This window comes from Numida meleagris, chromosome 7 (assembly GCF_002078875.1).
Source record: "Numida meleagris isolate 19003 breed g44 Domestic line chromosome 7, NumMel1.0, whole genome shotgun sequence".
Classification (NCBI taxonomy): Eukaryota; Metazoa; Chordata; class Aves; order Galliformes; family Numididae; genus Numida; species Numida meleagris.
Window position 1 is genome coordinate 25,934,973 of NC_034415.1, and position 23,080 is coordinate 25,958,052.

A 23,080-nucleotide genomic window follows, 5' to 3' on the forward strand; every position below is an offset into this window, starting at 1 on the left:
CACAAGGGTATTTTGGTTCTGATTTGGCCTTATTCTGTGCCCGGGAAGCCCTCCCTGCACATCTCAGCCCTGCTGCCAGGAGCAGCTATCACAGAGCTCCAGCAGAGGGGGAGAGAGGACCGCCGGTGCCTCCATCACAGCAATCAACGAGATACTGAAGAAAATGCAGTACTATCGACCCCTGTGTTCAGAGAAAGCTCACACTTTATTTTCTGGGTTGGGATGAAGTGCAGCTCAGATGAAACCAACATAGGTGCCCGTGGGGCTCGTTCTCAGGTTTTGTGTCAGCCCCACCTATAGCTGGCAAGAAAGTGAATTTAAATGTTTTCTCATGTTCCAGGGTTTTTATCCACCCAAGTTACACAGTTGTCTCCGATCCCACAAACACTTCAGTGCATGTTTCTTTTCAAGCACTCTAAGTCATAGAATTGGCTCTATATTAAAGACTGCTCATGCTGGTGGCTTGAGACCCACTGAGAGCCATGACTGCTGGCACTGGGGCTGTGGTGGCCATCTGGTCCTTGGGAGGACCTTTCCTGCACATCCCACAGCCACTGGGTCAGTAACTGGGACGCCTGTTTCACTAGCACACAGTGACATGGAGCTCTGTCAGCCTGTCCCCATGCACTGCCTCACCATCAGTCCAAAGTCTGTGTGAAATGGCAGAGCTTCCAAGGGCAGAGCTCCAATCCCTGGGCACAATCTCTTGATCTCATCTTACTGAACATCTCTGTAACCTCCGCACCTTGCAACAACCTCTGTATTAAACAAAAAAGCCTTATCCTTGAAACAAAGGCTATTTCACACTCCTGCCTGGGGAACCATGAAAGCAAACGGCACATGGCAGGCGACAGCCATATCTCCTAAGGCATGACAGTAGGGAACTGGAACAGAACAGAACAACAGAATCATTCAATTGAGTTGGAAGGGATCCTTAAAGGCCACCTGGTCCCACTCCCCTGCAATGAACAGGGACACCCACAGCTCCATCAGGTGCTTCGAGCCCATCCAGCCTGACCTTGGGTGTCTCCAGGGGCATCCACCACAACATAGGGCAGGACTCGGTCAGTAGATGTTCTCCAAGACTATGCGAATTTACAGTTTCACATGAATAATGCCCCACAAAAAATATAAATAGAATATTGGCATAGAAAAGGTTAATGCTTCTAAGCATCTGTATCCCACCCAGCAGATTTAAGTGGGCACCCTCCAGCAGAGAATATTCCATGATTGTATGAATATACTAAAACTAAAAAGTCGCACATTAGAAAGCACAAGCGCTAAATCACTGGACAACAGAATTCTTGTAATATAACCGCCCTAGAGCCAGGCTCATGCAAACAGACACACCAGCAGAAGCACTATTCAGATGCTATTTAGCAGATCAATGCATTTTGCAGGCAGAAATTAACTCCCCTTGCTGCAGTTAATACACTGAAGTGGAACCAAGTCCTGTGCTGCGTTTGGCAAGGAAAAGATGCGTTCCTGCATCCTGGGTGTGGGATGTGTGGCAGCACATCCAGCTGCATTCTGAGCTCATCTGCCCCTGATTTTAGGTGGACAAGCATTTTACATGAGGAGTTGCACATCTTCTGAGGAGATGTTGGTAGAGGAGCTCTTCTGCAGCAAAGGAAAGCGCTTTGCTACAGGAATGGCTTGGGTTGGAAGGGACCTCAAGGATCACCAAGCTCCAACGCCCCAGCTGCAGGCAGGGCTGCCAATCTCCATATCTAATACTAGGCCAGGCTGCCCAGGGCCCCATCCAACCTGGCCTTGAACACCTGCAGGGACGGGGCATCCACAACCTCTCTGGGCAGTCATGAAGTGCCTGATGCAATGCCCACTCTTCCTTTGACTCCTCTTGCAGTGCTGTAGGTCCCAGCCCACTGCCAGTCCCTAATTCCCATCTTCCAGAAGGTGATGGAGCAGCTATCAACAGCACCTCCAGCACTGCAAGCCAGAGGTCCCGAGGGCTAATCCAGGCTCAGGGGCAGGGATCCAACATGCATTTTAGACAAGTTCAATTCACGTTGTTATAAATGGCACTATACATATATATGTATTTTGCTTTTGGAACGCAACACCTTTGAGAAAGATTCTTTAATTTCACCTCTAATGTGGAGTGCGTGACTTGCAACTTAAATCTCTCCAGGGCCTCCCCCTCCGACGACCTCACCCATCAGTGCGAAATTGCTGCTGTGCCTGATTGCACGAAGCAGCCCAGCGTTTTATCTGGGAGACAGTCCACAAATAACTTCCATTATATATACAGCGTGTTTCTGATGCCGCTATCAGAAAAGATATAATGCTCCAACAGCCCTGCTGGGTGCTGAGGAGGTGTTTGATGGTGCAAGTCAGCCCTTTGTGTTGAAGGATGGCAGAAATTTGGAATGAAGATAGATTGGACCAATGCCAGAGAAGGCTCCCACTTTGGATGGACAACGAGGCATGGGATGGACAGTGGGGTCCAACCCCACCTGACCTTTGTAAGCATTGCTAAAACCTTGCCTTGTCCTTCTGTCCTAGTGACGCGCCAAAGGGGTGCAACGTAGAACAAGGAGGTAAGGGTGGGGCTCACCTCAGCCAGTTTTAACACCCTGCCTTTCTCCTAGCAAAAGCAATTTAGGTTTAATATAAAAATTAAAACTTTAGTTGAGCTCCTCTTGTGTAGGCAGGGAAAGGACGAAGACTTTCTGAACTCATTGGAAGTACATTAGCAGGTAAGGGATTACATTAACACACTCTTGAAGGTCACAGAAAGGCAGTTCTCATTTCAGTTCACTACAGAGTTTACCCACGTGCTACATTTCTTCTTGTTTAGTGAAGACAAGCCCCAGGATCATCCCAAACTCTAATTACATTAAAATAACACGGTAAGAGGTCCTTTTATTTTGATGATTTACAATGCCAGCTCTTGAAATGTGCTTCGCAATTAATTTGGGAAATACACAGAGTGACACTTCTCTCCCAGTCTTCTGTGGGCAGAAGACAATTCTCTGTCTGCTTAATAGCTGTAACAGCCCAAGACCAGATTCTCCTACAATAATTACACTTTCTCTCAAATTTATTGAAGTTAAAGCTTCCAATCATCTGCTGGGAACACTTCATTTAAGCATGAAGTACCTCAGCCCACCTGGGCAGAAGAAAAGCAGGGAGGTATGGATGCTTGTTCAAATACTAAAGCCTCCATAGATTAAAAAAAAATAATAATAATAACATCTAACAATGTTACAGATTCCTTGTGCATTTTTGTGCCTGCCCAGTAGCCCTCAGGGAGGAATTTTGAAAGCTATGTGCAATCTTGAGGCAACAGGTATAGGGCAACTTGGGCTAGAGCATGACATGACCAAGTGGCTTTCCAATGGCTATTTTTCATTTCTTCTGACACATGAAAGCTAAATATTCTTATCTCATAACAGTTTTCTTAATAAAGAATAACCCACAGTGTTTCTGCTGTGTGGTGTTATTGTCCTATACCTGCACACACGCACATCTACCAGTCCCATCTTACAAGCTTCAGCTGACAGATGGGATCGCACAGCAATTGGGACAGGACAAATTTCAGACTTAGGGGACATCTCTCTTGCCCCAATTCATTTTGGAAAAAGTAAAGTTTAGACTCTTCTGCTGCAGTGCCTGTATAAGACCATCCACAAGCCATTCTGGTCCAGGTGATAACTCCCGTCAGCTCTGGACATACAATGATACTTTATGGGGATGGGAATAGGCAAAAGCTCAACGGACACTGGTGTATCCAAACAGCACACACTACTGCAAACAGAATTCTGAATTAACCTTCAATTCTCTGTGCTGGGAAACCTCTCCCTGGGCACAAAGTAGATGCACCAAAACTGGAAATAAGATTAGCTTCCTCCTTCAAGTGAACTGGATTGAAATGGGTTGAACAGGAAACACCACTGCCCCTGTAGGGCTTGACTATCATGTGCAAACAGTCAAACAGTTCAGTATATTCCCTTGTCACAAAATTGGGAATTTCCAAAAGGGGAAAGGCCTCTGGGATACATCCCAGTTCTCTGTGATTTGGTCAGTGCCATTGTCAATGATTTACCAATACGTTTCAGAGCTCGATGGGCTCCGGGCTTCTTCCAGCAGCACTGGCCCTACGGATTCCTGAAGCCTCAAGAATTTGCTTGCAGCTAATTTAAAGCAAACATTTACATATGGAAAAACAATGCGGTGGAGCCTGTGCCAGGTTTCCCCCCCTGATTCTCGCTGTATGCTTGCTGTCTATAGCAGCACATTGGGCTACGGCTGCAGCACGCGGGGAGCCGGCAGCGGTGCCCACCCAGAGGTAAGCTTGCTTCAGCCAGCTTTACTTATAGGAATTAGGGGCCAGTCAGTCAGCCCATCAATTCCGTCCTGACTTGAGGCATGTGCACACTGCGCTCTCTGTAAACAGCTACCAGGAAAAGAAAAAAAAAAAAAATATTGGCTGTACTCCAAGCGTGAGCTCTGCATCGTAATTCCTTCTTATATGAACTGTTTGCACAATGGTTTTTCTTTCATAGATGACAATTAAGCCTTCTTTAAACTTCCTTACTAAAGTCACCGTATCCTTTTTGGTCGCTTGGATTGAATTCCTTCTTACAGGAAAATTTATAAGGGAATTTTCTTCATAACCTTCCTCATTGTGATTATTTTGCATTTGACAATGAGGAGTTAACAAGCACGTGCACATAACCCAATTCCAATCCAAGCCAGATTCCTGTACCTCCATTTTTTTTTCCCTTCTGAACAATTATTAACCTATAGGAGTGTCACTTAGGCTTTGAAGGAAGAGTAAACAAGTTACTTTTTCAAAAGCTACAGTATTATGATGGCAGAACTATTTTTTTTTCCCCCTACAGCTATTAATTTCAGGCTTGTTCTAAAGGCAAATATGATTTAGAAGGATCAAAAAAAGGTATCAGTGATAATTGGAACGTGGAGACAAGGAGAAGGCAGAAAGGAAAAAAACCATGGTAGTGATATACTTAATTATCAAGGCTTATTCCAATAATCCTTTCTGAAAATGAACAAAGACGCGATTTTTGATGTTTGATGAACTTATCAAGCGAGGCAGAATAATGAAGAGGTAAATGTAAAATCCGATGGAAGGTGAACCAATTAAGCATTTGGTGAAGTGCTGAAGGACACAGCCCACAAATCCTCCTGACAGAGCCAGGAGGCATCAACAGCAGCACCATCTCCAGCACAGGGTCTGTCTGCAGGCTCCCTGCTCTCCTGGGGGCACAGCAGGGTTGATCCCTCCCATCACCGATCAACCCTAACCCTAACCGGGCTGCCGTGGCTCCGATTTAGTGGGCTCACTGATTAATCTCCAAAGTGCTCCCAGCTCTGCTAATTATCAGCATTTCTCTTTGGACTGCAGTCTCGTAAGCGAAACAGACTGCTCATTAGTTAATCACTAACATAATGATAATAATGTTTTGACTCAGAATAACCCTTCAAAAATGCTTTGAAGGCTGCGGCAAACAAACGCAGAGTCAGATCGTTACGCCAGAGATTGCTTCTCAAGACAAAGAAGCACATTATAAAAACAAAGGTTGTAGGATTCGAGGCAGAAACACAGAGATCACAAAGACTGGGCTGGGTGGCAAGACAAATATTTTCTTGCTGCTATATAACAATATTCAGTGTATGCACAGAGACTCTGATCCAAAGACTACTGTGATGGCATTACTTCTGCCATTTCCCATTTTTATGTTCTTCCTTTAATTTTTCCCCCCATATACAGGAGACATGCATTTCCTTTTAGAAACTATCAGCCAGCAAATCCTCACGGTCAGCACAGCTTTGTGGCTTGCCACCCAGCACCACTGGTGCAGCCATTCTCACTACCACACACACGGCATCAGACCTTGAGGTCAAACCTGTTTGCCAAAATACTGACCACAGGCACAGAACTGTATTAAAGAGAAGTGAAATCACTAGATTTCAGACCAAGGGGGCAAACATGACTATTCCTGGAGTTCACAGTGTGCTCCTCAGAAGAAAGTCTATTGGAAAAGGTCGGTTGCCTTCTCTCTTGAGTGCCAGCTTCCCCTTTCCTACAAAGTTCCTGTTGGAAGAACACAGCTCTTATTTTCCTTTCATTAAGCACAGCTTCAAAGCCCTCAGACCACTGTCACTTCCTCTCCTTAGAAGAAGCAGCAGAGATGTTAGCTCCCCAGCTCCTGTCGACTGCCAGCTGAGCCAGTGGTCGGAATGGACCGATTGCTTTCCTTGCCAAGGGAGAAAAGTAAGGCTCCACTGTAATGAATTCATTTGTCTTCAGATGTGCCTGGGATGAGGATGTACACACATTAATTATATATATGATACATATTCATCATCCTGAAGCATCTTGTAAACTCCCCAAACGCGATGGAGGTGCTCCTCTCATAGAGAGGCTCTTGCTTCGGTGTAAACTGGGAATAAATTTGTTTAAGGCAGCAGAGCTGCAAAACATCAAATCAAATCAAAAGGTGGAAGAATCAGGCCAGAATATTTGGCCACGACTTTCTCCCTTTTCAATTTCAGAATTAATTTTGGATCCCCTGATTCTTAATGCAAACATTCTAATAGGAAGAAATTAAAAGCAACTTTCATTCATCAGCTCCTGTTCTCAAATTTTGATATCGTTCCACATAAGTCTTCATAATTCAAGACTTGATTTTCAAATACCTGACATAATTTTGCTTTCTAATGAGTTTATATCCCTATATTTTTGTTCCCATGCCTATAATCTGAAAATGATTTGGCTCTTCTCTCCCCTCCTCCCCCCCCCCCCGGGTTTAAAAGCAGCAATCCTCATTAATAACTCATCAGAAATGTCTCAGGATCAGTGCTGTAATTAGTGTCTGCGTCCATCCGAGCCATCTGTGGGAAATAAGCTTGGTGTTTCTTTCTTGTGCAGCACCGGCACCGGAGGCTGCTGCAGCCAGCAATGTTCAGGGGGCAGCGCTGCACAGGGCCCCTCTGGGATGAGCAAGGCTGCAGCGCTGGGGAGAGCTGTGCCAGAGCTCCCAGCTGCGGGAATGACTTCCAGTGCAAGGAGAGCGGTGAGTGAATTGGGCTCAAACCCCAGCCAATGGTTTTGGGTGGGCAGGGAAGAAATCCATCCATGTTACTTTTCCGTTTGGGTAGAAAAAGTTCATTTTTTAGTGTCTCTTTATAGGCATCTTCTGCTCCAACACCTGTGCTGGATGCTCACATCCCCTCTGTGGGCACCAATACTCTGCCAGCACACTGCTTTCACCCCTGGAGACACAGTTCAATCCTGAACCCTCCTGGCAGTTGCTGGGGTGAATTGTTTATTCTTAGCCATCCCCAGCCATGAGGACTGGGATACGATAGGGCTGTTCTCTGTAAGTTTGACTGGTCCTGACAGAGCTTTGTTTTTACACAAATGGCTCAAACTACCACCTTGAGCGTTTAATGAAAACCCTACTGACATTCAGAAACAGAACTGTTAAGGTTGTAAAAGACCTCTAAGATCATCTAGTCCAACCACCTACCTACTACCAGTATTGCCCACTAACCTTATCTCTCAGAGCCAAATCCCCATTGTTCTTAAACACCTCCAGGGACAAATGACACCACCACCACCCTGGGCAGCCTGTGCCAGTGCCTGATCACTCTTTCAGATAAGTTTTTCCTTATACCCAACCTGAACCTCCCTGGCACAATTTACGGCCATTCCCTCTCATCCTATCAAATACACAGCAGCTCTCAGCTAAAGCAGGTTGACATTGCTCCATCCATAGCACCAGTTCCCTCCACAACTGTCACACCAAGGCTTTCTCCTCATTTCCCAAAACAAAAGCTCTTTCAAGATGCAGTTCCTGCAAACATTCATTCTTGAGCTATAGCAATACACTCCTAATGGAAGAGTGCCGTGTTTACCACACAGCACGCTGAACTATACGTGCCAAACAGCACAATAAATGCAAAAAGGTTTCCTGAAGGTGGAAAAACAATTGCCTCTCTATGTGCCCTCCAGGTCGCTGTATTAAACAGCATCTTGTGTGCAACGGCAATACGGACTGCAGAGATGGGTCTGATGAGAATGACTGTGAAGACGAAGATATTGAACGTCTCTGTGAAAACCTGTTCCCCATCCCAGGGTCTGAAAAAGCAGCACGAGGGTGAGTAATTAATAGCTGCCACTCCAGCAATCAAAACCGTGTTGTATTCATGTTGCCCTTCCTTAGTAAGAGCAGTGCTTCATGAACTGATACCGTGCTATGCAAAACCCAAAGGAGAGTGCCTGTCCCACACAACCATGGGTCACAGTATGGAAGGCTGGAAGGTTCAGCCCAGCCTTTCGTTCCAGTTCTTTTCAGGTTTACTTTCTGAGCTTCGTGTCTCTCAGCCACTCTGTACTTAGTTACATTTGGAGAACATGAACTACAGTATGACAACGTTGTCACCCATTGGGTAATTCTCCTACCTGTTTGATCCAACACTCTCTGAAGTCAATGAGAAAAGTGCTCAGAGCATCGGTGCATCCATCAAAAGTTCTTCGTGACCTATGTTAATTTGCACTGAGCACTGCATTTAATACTGCTCTGATTTGTTTCCTCTGCAGAATACACACACAAAAGCAACAGCACTTACTATCCTGTTCTTACGGATGATTCCCTGTTGTGAGGAGCAACGCTGCTGTCTAGTTTGAATAATGCTTTCAATTTGAGCCATTGAAATCCCACCTGTTACTTAATATTCCCTGTAATTCTGAGGACAGCACTGTGATGGCTGGGGATTGGGAAGAGGGAGGTGTAAGGAAATAATAAGCAATTATCTTAGCAAAGCATGACACAGAGCCCAGGGAGGGTGCTAACTCCGCTGAAAAAAAAAAAAAAAAAAAAAAGGACCACTCCTAAAGGAAGAAGATTAACTTAAGATAGGCAACAGTTACAGCAAAGCCAGGAAACACTCTGAGATGCACCAGGCCACGAAAGATTCACTGGGACTGGAGGATCCCAATACTCCACAACTGTACTCACAGGAATGGACTGTATAACTTAACTGACTTCTATCTCTAGCATCTGAGTCCAAACTAATATCTTGGAATAAAATGGCTGTTTGCCTCCAGCTAGCTTTGGGAAGAAAACAGCACAGAGAGAGCAGACTCAGCCCTCAGGTGATGGTTGCTGCCTAAGTTCCAAGTCGGACATGAGGATGGATTACATACGGCATTGTAGCATCATGAGGACAGAAATAGTGACAGCATCTGCTGGAGAAAGAAAACGGGAGTTAAAGATAACTTTCTGAATGCTATTTCTTTCAAAGATACAACATCCTAACGCAGGAGGAGAAAAGGTACATATACGATCCTAAATTTCTGGGAGGCCATTGTGAATCTGTCTACAACGGGGAGTGGCGGGCACTGAGGTACGACGCCGCGTGTGAGCGCCTGTACTACGGAGACGACGAGAAGTATTTCCGCAAGCCTTACAACTTCCATGTATACCAGTTCCTCGTAAGTACTCAGGTGGCCAAATTTGGCAATATTTCCTCAGCTAAAAGGATACAAGGATACTATGCACTAATGCGCAGAGAGACAATTCACTACCTGTTGTCTTTCAAACTACCTTCCTCCTGCTGTCCCCAGGACAACAGGCAACTGGTGATAGAAGAGCAGTTTTATGGCACATCAAGGCACTAACATGCTTTGTCATCCAGGCATCCCCACTTTTTATTCTACTCTAGTCAAAGCCAAGATAATTTTTTTCCCCTCTAAATTCTGAATTCTGCTACTGATGTCCTGTAGAGCTTGCAGAAGCCCCTTGCCTCTCCAGGGATGAAGTTGACCACACATAAAAAGGGAACAATGCTAGCAATTCAATCCTTGGAAGTATTTAAGTCCTTGGAATGGCTAAAAGGGACACAAGTCTGAATTCCAACTGCAATATTACAGCCACCAGCTCAGAGAGACCCACCTTACTGGCAATGTTTCTTTTCCCATCCCCTCCTTATCTGCAAGTCCCACATCTATGCTGTCTTCAGAGTCACTGGGGACTAGGAAGACAATCACAACCATTGGAGATGCCTTTTTTAAGTTTTGGTCATTTATCCAGCTTTTTATAGAGATAGCAAGTGGCACAGCCTGAGCTCAGCAGGGCTGCTGAATTCCACACTCCAGCAAAGCAGAGCTGTCATGGGAAAGGTCACTTCTCTGAAACATAGGCAGAACAATGTTTATTTTCTAACGCTGCCCTCATAAGTGGTTGGATCACCACTGCTGAAATTTTTTCCTAAGTAAATTCATCCTGAAGCAGGCTGGAATGAAAGAAAAATCACTCAAAATAGTCAGAATTTGGTAGAGCTGCAAGGATATGGCAGGAGGGTTTTATAATGGGAAGTGTCAAGCTGGCTTGATAGGCACCATTGCCAGTTCTGTCTGTTAAGGCATTGCTTTTGGTGGTTAAACACAAGCCATCTCCCAGCCTGGGGACGGATGAAGCAAGACGTGTGGCTTTATCTGCATTTCCCACGTATTTCCAAATGAAATGGTACGTGGCTGCATTCTTTATTCTGCACACATTGATAAGTCAGTGTTGACACCATCAGGAGCATCACTGGATTCAATGGAGGTATGATCAACTCCTTAAAGAAATAGGGAAAGATTAAAAAGAAGGGAGAAGCCTGAGAAATTAACATGTGCTCCTTTCACATTAGGCTCATGCTGATTCTGGATTCTCTTCTGAGTTTTATGATGATTCAAAAGATCTGCTCGATGCCCTCAAAAGTAGCAAATCCGAGGGAAGGGGTTTTACCATTGGAATTGAGCCTACAAAAACAGATGTCAAACTGAACCTTGGCTTCACTTTATCACGTGGCAAAGGATCCCTGAAGAATTTCACAGAATATACTGCAAAGGTAAAAAATAAAAATACAAATCAGCAAGGCATACACTCCAGTCATCTCTGCATTGCATGCTCTGGTTGTAACTTCTGTCTGTTTATTCTTTTTTTTTTTTTTTAAAAAAAACACATAGCAATTGTACCTTAATTTGTTTATGTAATTGCAAACATATGATCGTTAGTAATCCTGTTTGTTGTTCTTATTACATTTTAGAAAACAGGGAGGGAGAATAAAATTGAATTACCAAGTACCACAACATGTCATCTCACCTCATCCTGTTTCATGGCTATGTTAAGTACATATATAAAAAAAAATACAAAAGATGACAATGAGAGAGGAGAAAATATCAAGATGTTGATCAAAACAGTAGTCCTTGGGGAATGATCTCCATTAGAAAATATATCTTGTTCTAATTAATACAAGCCGTCTTATGATAGGAAAATACGCTATTTTTGAGGAGAGGTTCAAATAACGTGATGAAGAAAAGAGCTTCCAATAATAAGGCTTATTTCTCACGAGCTTTTCTCATCATGGACTAGCTGTGACACTTTCTTCCCCCATCTAATAACATGAATGCTAGTATTTCCCACATATACTGCACCTTATCTCCTCTTCTTTCTTGGCTGCTGATAGCAAACTATAAAGAATAATTATTTTGATAGCGTTCTGAGTTGAAAAGCCCTTAATCTGCTTGAAATTGGCACCACTAGAGCATTTACTGTGCACTTGTCTAGATTCACTGGCAACCGAACAATGATCTGTTATTGGAGGAATCATTTGAGGGGCTGTTTCTGTTGCACAGGCATCTTCTCTGAGGCAATGATCTGTTTGGAAGAGGAGCCGTGGATACGTTGTTAGACCCAGGAAACCCTCCCCTGCCAGCCAGGGTATCCTCCTGTAGCCTCATCAAGGTTGTCAAAATACAAAAGGGAATTAAAAAAAAAATATTTAAAATTAGCAGAAATAGAGGACAAAGTCGAATCTTCTGGAGCTCAGTTCTGACTATATTTGCACATCAGTAACCCCCAAAGCATCCAAACCACTACGCTGCCCTCCACCTCACACAGCCACACAAGAGACACTGAAAAAAAAAATTACTACTGATTTCATTTAAACTTGGGCTGCTTTCAAGCTTGTAACACGTACTGACAGTCAGATTCAGGCTTTTCTCCGCAAACTGGAGAACTAGAAGTCACCTTCTCTCCCCTTAACCCCTCCATGAATACTGATTGTCAGCTCCTCTTCTCTCTACTTGCAGAATGTTGGATTCATTAGAATCGTGACCAAGGTGCAGACAGCCCGTTTCAAGATGAGAAGGAACAACATTGTTTTGGATGAAGACATGCTCATCTCCCTGCTGGACCTTCCAGATACCTACAACTATGGCATGTACGCCAAGTTCATCAATGACTATGGCACCCATTTCATGACATCTGGCACTATGGGAGGCGATCTTGAGTACATCCTCGTTGTTAACAAAGAGGAAATGAGACGACAAGGTTAGAATTACACAAGCACTTCTCTGCTTGCAACCTTCTGCTCTAAACCAGGCATTTACCAACCTGGAGACCACGGAGCAGGTCCAGTTCACCATCTGGTGGCTCCCCATAACCATCAGCTCCCTGGGTCCTGGGTGGGTGGATACTCATCAGCAGCCAATTTGGAAAAGAGAGGCTATTTCCCATCATAAGATAGACACATGTCCAACAAAAATCATATTATATAAATCAATTATAGCACTACAGTACCTAATCAAAAACATAAGATGCAGAATAACAGTAACACAGTACTGTAGTACACTAAACAGCCAACTTTTGCAAAGGCATCAATTGTGCAATAGATCCAATTTTACCTAAATGTCATTACACTGCTCTGCTGAGGGTACCTATGCCTGTTAACTTCAGGCTGGACACTAAGGTCAAAATAAATCGTGACCTTGGACAGCAAGTGGAAACTGCTGAAATTACATCAGTTTCCATGGGTCTGCTCTCCAGTCTGAATTGGTTTCGTACTATCAGCACTAGAGTAACTACATACTCCATAGTGAGCATTAACCACGCAATTTCTTACAAAAAGTTACCCATTTAGAGAACTTCCACTAAATTCCTCAACTGGCAATGATTGGAAACACGATGCCTCTTCAAATCATTCATTCACTGAAGAATGAGTGATGTAGAAGCAAACACAATCCTGGCAAGCAAGTATTCAGGAAGCAGACCGCCAAATTCAGAGGAAGAATTAATCAAGCGCGTGTGGATGGAGGCTGTTATTTTACTTGATCTTGTGCTTATTATGTATCTGAGGAGTATATTTATTGCTACACGATGCCCTCTTTTAGGAAAGAAGGATGCTGAAGTTCAGCAAGAGACAAGAATGTGCCCCAGTAGAGATGTAATTTTCATTCTAATGTGGCACATTTGTGTAATTTTCATCTAACTCAGATTCTGCTAGAAAGGACACATTTATCAAGTCAACAGTGCTCAGTGTCACATGAAGCAGATCCAGAAGGACCACCTGCAGTGGCTGATAAGCCACCGTGCAAAGCCATGTGGAAAAAACTGCCATTCTATTGGTGATCACCGCCATGCTTGCTTCAAGGCTGTATTTGCAAGAGGATTAGTCACCTCTCCTGAGGGATGGTCAGGATCAGGGTATAAGCTCTCAAATCTTGAAAACTAGGGCTTCCAAAAATGAGTTTGAAGCTGAGTTCCTGCAGGGCTGAACAGCACAACTCCTGCTTTAGATCCACCCATGGGTCCTGAGAATCCCACTAGCCCAGGAAGCTACACATTAATTGCTTTGGAAGAGGAAATGCTCCTTTTGTTTTCATAGACTAGTGACTAAGGCAGTCATGTCCAGGAAATAAAATCCCTCAGCTGAGATCTGTTTAAATGAGAGATACCTGGTGGTGACTGAGCCAACTAAACATAGGTATGAGCTAGATTTCGAGCACCTGATAAACCTGAATTTTGATAATAAAGTCACCTTCTGAGTCAAGACACTCATGAACAGGTCACAGCCAACCCGTGCAAAGCTTAGGACTGCAGTTTTGCAGCCAGACTCATCACTAGCTTTCAGACTGCAAGGGCTTCCTTCTATGAACATGGCCATGAGTAAAATAAATATGTATGTCAGAATGAGGTCCCCTGTTGTTCTGCCATCAATATTTTTCATTACTTTTTAAAAAACAGATTGTTATGACTCTATTATTTAGCTGAAAATAGTGTAATGTGTTCCCACGTTACAAGAACATTTATGGGAGAAACATTATGCGCAGAGTAAATTAGAAAGAGTCTTCATATTCTGATTAATTCAAAACACAGCAGTAAATCTTGAGCACATTCAACTATTGCAAATTACATAACATAAAAAACTATCAGGGCTCCTCCCTCAAGTGCCAATATTTTCTATGACCACTCTTTTGCAATGATAACCACTTTGCATTTATCAAGACCTGATCTTGCTGCAACCAATAGCAAATTGTATCGACAGACCCTTGCTGAACATAATTACTCAACAGGAACCACAGCAAATCAATTAACCAGGGCATTCCTCGAGTTTAATTTTACGGCCCTCCAACACTAAGATGAGCAATCACTCATGGTGCTTTGGGTGAGTGAACTTTACCCACTACATTTACAACTGTTGAATGCTTTACAGCAAGTAACTGAATTTTGATCTTCCTCAAGGGCTCCATTTTGCAAGGAGGTGTAATTCCCCATGAAGTCTTCAGTGTGCCTCACTTCCTGTCACTTTAGGCACAGGACTTGAAGTCCCCTTCCTAGGGCACTGAGCACCCACACCCTGCACAGCTCCAGCCCACCTCCCCAGCAGGGCATATGGGGCAGAACAAGAACACAGCAATTTTTACTAGAGTTTTAAAGACAAGCAACACTTCTTGCTTTCTGGTACAGGGCAAGCTCAGTGCTCTGGGTCAGGCTCAGCTGGAGCCTCAATCATTAAACCACTAAGCCACAATGCACAAATCCTGCCAAGAAGAGCAGGATGTCTGACAAAAAAGAGCATCATGAAAATTACCTATTGCTTGCAATACCCATATTTATTGAAATGAAAGGATTTCTTAACTATTCCAAAAGACAGCCTTACATTTGCAGGAGGCTGATGCATACACACACAACTATGCCGTATGAAATATGCACATTGCTTACCTTAGTGAAACCAGCTCATTAGTTTGCTTCTCCCCTCCGCAGTCACTTCATGGGTCTCCAGTTACATATTTGGGTGATGTATGCGGCAGCACTGGTAGCAGCAGCATGCAAGAAGGCTTTTGTATCTTTCAGCAAACAGAGCTCTAGCAAGTGGCTGCTGAAGGTGCTGCTTATACACTGCATTGATCAGACCCTCAGTTTGGGAAAATTAGCAACAACCTATAGATTTCAGCTGCTGTTCCCAGCTTTACTCTATTTATGAGTTAGTCTGCGGGAGAAAAAAAAAAGCACAAAAAGCCCTACAAACAAAAACCACAATATCTTTTCCATTTTAAATAAATAGGCCAAAGAAGGAAATACATGCTTAAAGCCTTGTGTTAAGGTATTCTATTTGTTTTAATAAGAAGGAAACCAGTTAATGGTAAGGAAGTTTTCCTACTCACCTATTATGGCCCAATATACCCCAATAAACATTTGGCTTTGCCACTGTGAGGCTGAAGGCTGTTCTCTGTCTGAAATAAGTCTGTGAGTAACAGGCTGTGCAATTAGCTGACTATTTTCCTCCTTGACAGGAAATACATAAGCAGGAAAATGAAAATCTTCCACTCAGTACTAATTGCTGCATTTACTGTTTGCCTTGTTGCTTCACAGACATCAGCTATGAAGAAGTAACCGCCTGTTTTGGCTTCTCACTGGACATTTCAGTCTCAAAGCCTATGCTGCATTGGGAAGCATCTGTGTCACACTCTGAGTGTGCAAGGAAAGAGCTCCTGAATTCTGGTATGGTGATGGGGTAGTTGTCTGCTAAGATACAGCCCATGGTTCCTTTTTCACTGGGCCTGTGGGTTAAGGTAGGGTTACACAAGGTGTAGAGGGTGCACCGTTGCCATCCCCAGATACATCCCCTGACCCTTGGCTCACACCCAAAGTGGGACAAAAGCATATTTGTGGAGTGGGTGCCTCTTGATAGAAACTGAAGTAGTAGCATCTGGACAGAAACGTAAGTAGGGTGACTGGATGACTGGAGAGCTCCAGTCCTTTCAGCCGACCCAGAATGGGCATGGGTGAACCAGAGAGACATAAAAATCAGATCCAATCCACCCTGCCAAATGCTCCCTTGGAAGTGCCCTGTGGCTCCTGTCCCTCTGGAGATGTCCCATGTGTCACTGGTCTGGACCAAACATGCAGGAGACCTGGTTGCAACCTATGGGGCCAACACCAGTCCAAAGAGGGCAACAATGGTGTCCATTAAAAGTCAAAGCTGATCATAGCAAGTAGAAAGCCCCAGTGATAGACAAGGAAATCTCCTGCATCCATGCTAAGCAGACATAAAGGCCGGAGATGTGCAGCATCTTTAGGTCTTACCAGCTTAGGGCATTTGCCAGGCTTAACTTGTCACCAACCACCCTTAAACAATGCAGAGGGTTCACCCTGTCAGTGGAGGAGGAAATGAAGCAGCATTGGTACCACTTACTGGGAGTCTCTCTCATGATTGAACTCACCTCAGTGGGGCAGTTCCTGGTGTAGATGTGGTAACTAAATATATGCGTGTTAGCTGACTTCTCAGGTGCTGGGAGCAACAATCCAGTGGTGGAAGATATCATTGTCCGGATTAAAGGTGGAGATACCTCTTACAGTGAAAGGCCCTTAAGGAGTTGGGATAGCAACATGTATCGGCGCTGGGGAAGGTCATTAAAATATAATCCAGCTATTATTGATTTTGAGGTAAGGCTTTCTGCACTTGAAGAAACTCTGCCACTATAACGAATGAAAGTGTAGCCGAGCAGATCATTTCGTATTTTTATTGTGATCCCATCACAGAACAAGATTAAATGTAATGGGCCACTGATCTAGTAACCTCTTATTCATTTCACAATGGGGAGTACATCTCCCACTGGCAGCATCAGCAGGGAGGCAGACAAGGAGCTTAACGCTGGATTAGTGCTGAGTTAAGTTTGTGATGTGTCCCCAAACAGCTTCCCAACGAGCGGCTCTCCATGGTTGCATCCATCCCTATTATTCTCCCTAATGCTCCTGGTCTCCTGTATAAGCAGGATATTCATGGGGAAGCAGCTACCCCTCTGGTGAACGCTTTGCATTCTGCCTGTTTCAGAGCCACAGTGGTTCTATCCAACCTCTGCATGCTGCGGTGGGTATTGCTATGGGCGCTTCCAGGAGTTAGAGCAGGGAAACTCACTTTCTCAGAGGGGTTCTATCTCTTCCCCATGCTCTGCAAAGAGGGTTCACGGCCCTAAAAATCAGCAAAGTTCTCCTCCTCCCATTTTATTGGATGCCCTGTAAAATGGAAAGATCACCGAAGCATCCTACAGGGTTTCATGGTGTGAAGGAAAGACCTCGGTCACAGCATGGACTCACTGCCATAGCTGTCCTTGCTGTCACTAGAAGGCAGGACAGTAGGAGGGCAAAAACACTAAAAGAGAGAGAGGCAGATGGAACAGGGAGTTAGTTATCTGTGTTATTGTCAGGGAAGTGGGAATCTGTAAATCCTTCTGGGCAGTGCCCTGGTAGCAGAAAGGCCAGCTAAAGAACAAGTGCTTTCAATCACAGCTGAATGCATGCTTCAGGTTATTCACCTTTCTTCACAAATTCCCATCAATTCTGGGCAGAACTTATTGCAATTTTCCAGTAAAACATATGCTGACCTCTCTGCTGGCTGCTTTCAGAACTCAGCCGCTGTTGTGCAACCAGCAGTGGTTCATGCTGCTGATAAGTGCCTACGTCCACTGCAACAGCTCTTATCTGTAGCTTGTGCTCATTTGTTAAACAAGTTCATACAAATTTGACTAAGAGCTCTTCCCAAAGCCTTTCTGATCCTCCTCACCCCACGTGCCTTGTGCAATGAGATGATGCCCAGGACTTTCCTGGACTGGTGCCCACCAATTCCCAGCCAGATGCATGCTGGACATACAGATATGTGTCCTCGCATCAGCCCTAAGCTTGTTGCTCTAAAGTTGCTTTTCTTTCGGGTGAAACTGGAAAGGCTGAGATTTTTCAGGGAACCATTTTCTAAACACAGCTGAATGCCTAACACATCCCAAAGTGCTACTCAGCGCATTTCAAAAAGCAGAGCACTGCCACCAGTGTATGAGCCTGCTGTCCTTTGGCTATTCCCATCAATTCTATAGAGTAGGTTCAAAGCAGAAGGTGGGTTACAATTACAATTGTCCACATCAGGCTATTTTGCTGAATGGTACACAAGAACTGCTTTTTGCTACTAGAAATACTAAAGATTGCTATATATTTAAAGCTGTAGATGGCTTAGCATTATTTCACAGTACCAAAGAGCAAGATGTAGGCAGATAAAATTCTCCACGCCGTGCATTTACTGGATCACCCGTGATCTGATCACCGCTTGTGACAGGTCAGTGTTTAGTTTTGATGATACCCGCTGTCTGAAGCTCTCACCTAAATGTTTTGGTTCAAAAAAGCAAAAGGCGTGCAAGAACCTGACAGCATGGCAGCAGTAAGAAATAAATCAAACAATGGGTGTTCTGATTTATCATTTGGATCCACACTGAAAAACCAAAGCATGTCTAGAGAAGCCATTCCCACACAGACCTCTAAGATGGGAAGAGTTTTGGACCAGTGGTTTCTCACTGGGGCCTATCAGTAGTGGTAACATTTGCATCACGTCCATGCAGCTGTCAATGAAGACAAATGAGGTTTTCCTCAGCCTTGCCTTTACCCAGCAATCTCCCTGCTCTCTGCAGCACCTGAGTCTGTGCCCAGCTGAAATCTCCAACCTGCATTCTTTATCTCCACCCCGTGCAGCTGCAACCCATCCACGAAATCCTCCGCAGAAGCGACACTGGCAACATGGAAACCAAACGGCAGCACCTGAAGCGGGCGTTGGATGAGTACCTGCTGGAGTTCAATGCCTGCCGCTGTGGGCCGTGCCAGAACAATGCCGAGCCCATCCTGGTGGGAGATGAGTGCTATTGTCAGTGCCGGTCTGGATACAGCGGCCCTGCCTGCGAGCAGACCGAGCGCCAAGGTGAGGCCCCAGTGTGCGCCCATAGTGGGGACAGGGCTGTCCGTACACGTGGTTAATCAACACAGGATCACAGAGTGTCCTGGGTTGGGGAGAACATCCCACAAACACCATCGAGCCCAACTCATGGCTCCATACGGGACCGTCTGAACCCTATGGCTGAGAACAGTGTCCCAGCGCTCCCTGAGCTCCAACATCTCAGGGCTGTGCCCACTGCCCTCTGGGGCAGTGCCTTTCCTTCACCCCCACCCTCCCCTGACACAGCTCCATGCCGTTCCCTCATGTTCTCTCACTGTCCCCAGACAGCAGAGCTCAGCGCTGTCCCCCCGCTCCCAGTGAGGAGCAGTAGGGCCGCCATGAGGAACAGTAGGGCCGCCATGAGGCCTCCCCTCAGCCGCCTCTGCACTGGGCTGAACAGCTGACACATGCTGTTAAACAGACACCACGACTGAAAATGACAAAAGAATTCTAAATCCCAGCTCTTAAAGCTGGCATTAAAAAAAGCAAACAAACAAAAAAAACCACCATCCTCAGAGCAGTGCAACCCAGCAGAGTTCCAGGCCTTCAACCACCTGTTGGTAATTAGGGCCTCTCCACTGGAAAATCAGATCTGTGAAAAGGAGTATGTGCAAAGCTGGGTGGATGGTTTATGAAACTGAACTAAACAGCATTGGCTCAGTGACTCAAAAATGGTGGTTTTGTTTTGTTTGTTTTTAAAAGAAAACCAACAACCTCACGCTGGGTTGTCTTCAAATCCAAGGAATCCACTGTGCTTCTGCAAACTGCTCTGAGCATCACAGCATCCCTAAGGCTGGAGAAGTCCTCTCAGATCCCGAACCCCAACCCACTCTTATCACACCCACTGACCATGTCCCTCAGTGCCACATCTCCACAGTTCTTGGACACCTCCAGGGATGGTGGCTCCTTGCTTTTAGCATTGGAAGGGGTGACAGGACTTCCACCACATGGAAACAAAGCAGATTTTTAGTTTCAAGACTCATTTAAAAGCAAATTTTTTTTTTTTTTTTCAAAGAACAGTGTTTCAGAAGATGGGAAGCCCAGCTTTTCATCCAGCTCTAAGTAAGAGCACACAGATCCATTCTGACTGTTCAGATTAATAAAGTGCCCAAGCCAGGGATGAAGGCCAGCTGAGTAAATAAAACACGACAGTAAATGACAGCCATCAAGCACTCCCATCATTCAGAAGCACCGCTATAATCTATAGTATTGAACACACCTGACATCTCAGTCTGTACTGTAATGAAAAAGCCTCAAACTGACCCATCTGCCCAGGGACAGGTGGGCTTTTCAGAACAGCTCCACAACAGTGAGGCTAGGGGATATTTGTCCCTCTGCCTTGCTTGGAGGTGGAGAAATCAGCGCAGAGAAAGCTGCTGGCAGCCCTTTGGGAAAGGGAAGTCAAATGGCAGCTCTTCAGGTGAGAAGAATATTCTAATTTACGTCCTATGCTCTCCCAGGCACAGAGGCAGACGGGCGCTGGAGCTGCTGGTCATCCTGGACCCCGTGCCAGTCTGGCTCGCGGCAGCGCAGCCGGCAGTGCACCAACCCAGCCCCACAGCACGGCGGGGCACCCTGCGTGGGGAGAGACGTGCAGAGCTCCTCCTGCTGAACTCAGCATCGCTCCAAAGGCACGAGCTCGAGGGGGTTCTGGGCTCTAAGTACCGCAGGCATGAAATGCGCGTGCTGGAACTGTTTACTAAAGCTTCACTTGCAGAAATTCTTATCTTTGCCTTTGGGAAACAAATTAAAAGCTCGCAATCCTTCCATTTTTATGTCAGTACTGACTGCATATGTACCATGAAACTTTTATAAGTTGGCACTGTCAGATTCCTACGTCTAGCATATTGGGCAGGGCTGTGTCTTCAGCAAAGCCATATGCTGAGCTGTGTGGAGGAAGCTTAAGCCCAAAGATGCTCAAAGAGCCATTGTAAAATGTGAACTCAAACTGATGAAGATTCTTACATCAATTAATAAAGTAACAGAGAGGCCCAAACGAAACTATTCTGCAGGGGATGCTCGCATAGGGGCAGACTGCTCCTCTTGGACAGATCTTGGATGGGCGTATTGGCACATGGGCATTTCATCCCCCAGGCACCCAGAGCCAGGGAAGTTGCTCCTGGGCTGCTTGATTTAAAGGTCTTTTCTGAACGTAAGGCATAAATCTCAGCACAGGAATACACGTGGTATTGAACTGCATCCAGAGCCCACAGCTCAGCTCTCTTAATGAACTGCCACAAAACCCAGGGAGGACAGAAGGCAAGTGGCACTTCATTTCACTGCACTTTGCATCGCCGGGAAGGAAGGGAGGGGGGGGGGGGGGAAAGCCCTGAGAAGGAACCAGGCATTATAAACAGCAACAAAACCTCAAAGCACAAAGGAGCACTTCTACATACATTTGAATGGAAAGTGGGAGTAGAAAGGAATCGTGGTTTAGTGAAAGAAATTGCTCAGCTCTAGCTCTGATGCTCGGAAATGCTTGTTTTTCAACAGCGTGTCGGTGGTGATTTAGAGGCTGACATGAAGCTGATGTAAATCAGTGTAGCTCCTTCACCGCGGCTGATTTATGCCACCTGAAGATCTGGCCCCATATTTTCTTTTGTGTGCACATTTGCCAAAAGATTTTTTTTTTTTTTTTTACCACTTCTATTTTGCTCGAAAATGAAAATGCAGGCTTTTTTTTTTTAATATATAAGAAAACAACAAATCGTGTTGTCTCAAACACCGAGATTTGATTTTTCAATGAAAAATTACTATGACATGTTTCTAAGATGTGAGCAAATGCGTTACAAAACTGTGGCCTTTTTGCCAACCCTGCTTTCCCAGGTAAAGTCTGTACTCATCCAGACATGGATTTCCTCCCCAGGGCTTGGATCTGATGTCTTCAATGCTGAGAAAATGCAGCAGCATGAAGCATCCATTGATACCAGCGTGATTTAGGCAGCCCGGAGGAATGTGAGCAAAGCAGCAGTTTCCCACTATGGTTTTATCAATAGTCCTTGGCACGAGGCTGGAACATGATGAGGGACGTGGTCAGTGGGCAGAGTGGTGATGGGTTGACAGTTGGATTTGATGACTTGGACTTGATAAAGAAATTCTTTACTGTGAGGGTGGTGAGACACTGGAACAGGTTGCCCAGGGAGGTGGTGAATACAACCTTTGGAGGCATTTTTATAAGGCTGGAGAATCACCAAAACCAGAGAAACCCAAGTGATTAAAGAACTGAATGTGAACCACCACCAAGCCAACGTCAAGAAGGGTTGGGCAGCAGCCCCTTTCCTCTGCTCACCCACGGCCCCAGGCATTTTCCTCCCCAGAGCTCAGAGCAGGGAACTGCAGTCCAGGGAAAGGGAGAAGCTGCCCATAACGTCTGTTTAAAAAAAAAAAAAAAAGAAAGAAAGAAAAAAAAAGATTACGAGCAATTACACATTTACAATGTCAGTCAAAGAAGCTAATATTTCTCCTGCTGAAGTGGCCAGCATGAGAGCTGTGCTAGATGAGATAAGCAGCAAAAACATACATTTCTTACTTAAACTAAAAGCTTAGAGGGTACAATAAAACACTGCGGTTCCACCCTGGCTTTAATGAATGGATTTTCCCCTCTTGCACATTGACATACATTTGATATAGTTATTTATCCTATATATTTCTTGCGGCATATTTCCCAGGGGACCTTGTTTATCTCTCTCGTAAGTACATGATGGATGTATGGTGCTTTGGATAAATGGTATCACAATCAGATATTTTTATGGATATAGGCAAACTGGGTTATTAACAAAGGAAGGGCAGAGAGGAACCAGCACACAACAGAAAATAGCAAATGATTGATGACAATACACCTGAGGTTGCAAGGTGCAGGCTCCAGATAACCAGCTAACAGGGGAGGAGATAAGGGCAGTGCCTGAGACAGAGCTGTTTCCCACCTCGGGGTCAATGTCACGCTGGCTGCCCCAATGCCTGCATCCCTCCCAGCCTGCTATTTCACAGCAGCTGAGGATTGCCCACTGGG

The 23,080-nt window shown here is 45.0% G+C and overlaps 1 protein-coding gene and 1 long non-coding RNA gene across 2 annotated transcripts; one reads left to right on the forward strand and one right to left on the reverse strand.

Moving 5' to 3' along the window:
- C8A (complement C8 alpha chain) lies at positions 3,868 to 21,362 on the forward strand. The gene is given in 12 exon segments (XM_021404373.1): positions 3,868 to 4,219; positions 4,221 to 4,312; positions 6,166 to 6,262; positions 6,920 to 7,064; positions 8,006 to 8,150; positions 9,298 to 9,487; positions 10,687 to 10,887; positions 12,131 to 12,371; positions 15,693 to 15,821; positions 16,597 to 16,766; positions 18,834 to 19,056; positions 20,532 to 21,362. Coding segments are annotated over 12 exon segments (1,812 nt in total). The 5' UTR covers positions 3,868 to 4,192; the 3' UTR covers positions 20,684 to 21,362.
- LOC110402369 lies at positions 10,797 to 15,686 on the reverse strand. Its single transcript, XR_002441055.1, has 3 exons — positions 15,042 to 15,686; positions 12,435 to 12,501; positions 10,797 to 10,879 (listed from the first exon to the last, which is right to left on the reverse strand). It is a non-coding gene; the product is annotated as an uncharacterized LOC110402369 (long non-coding RNA).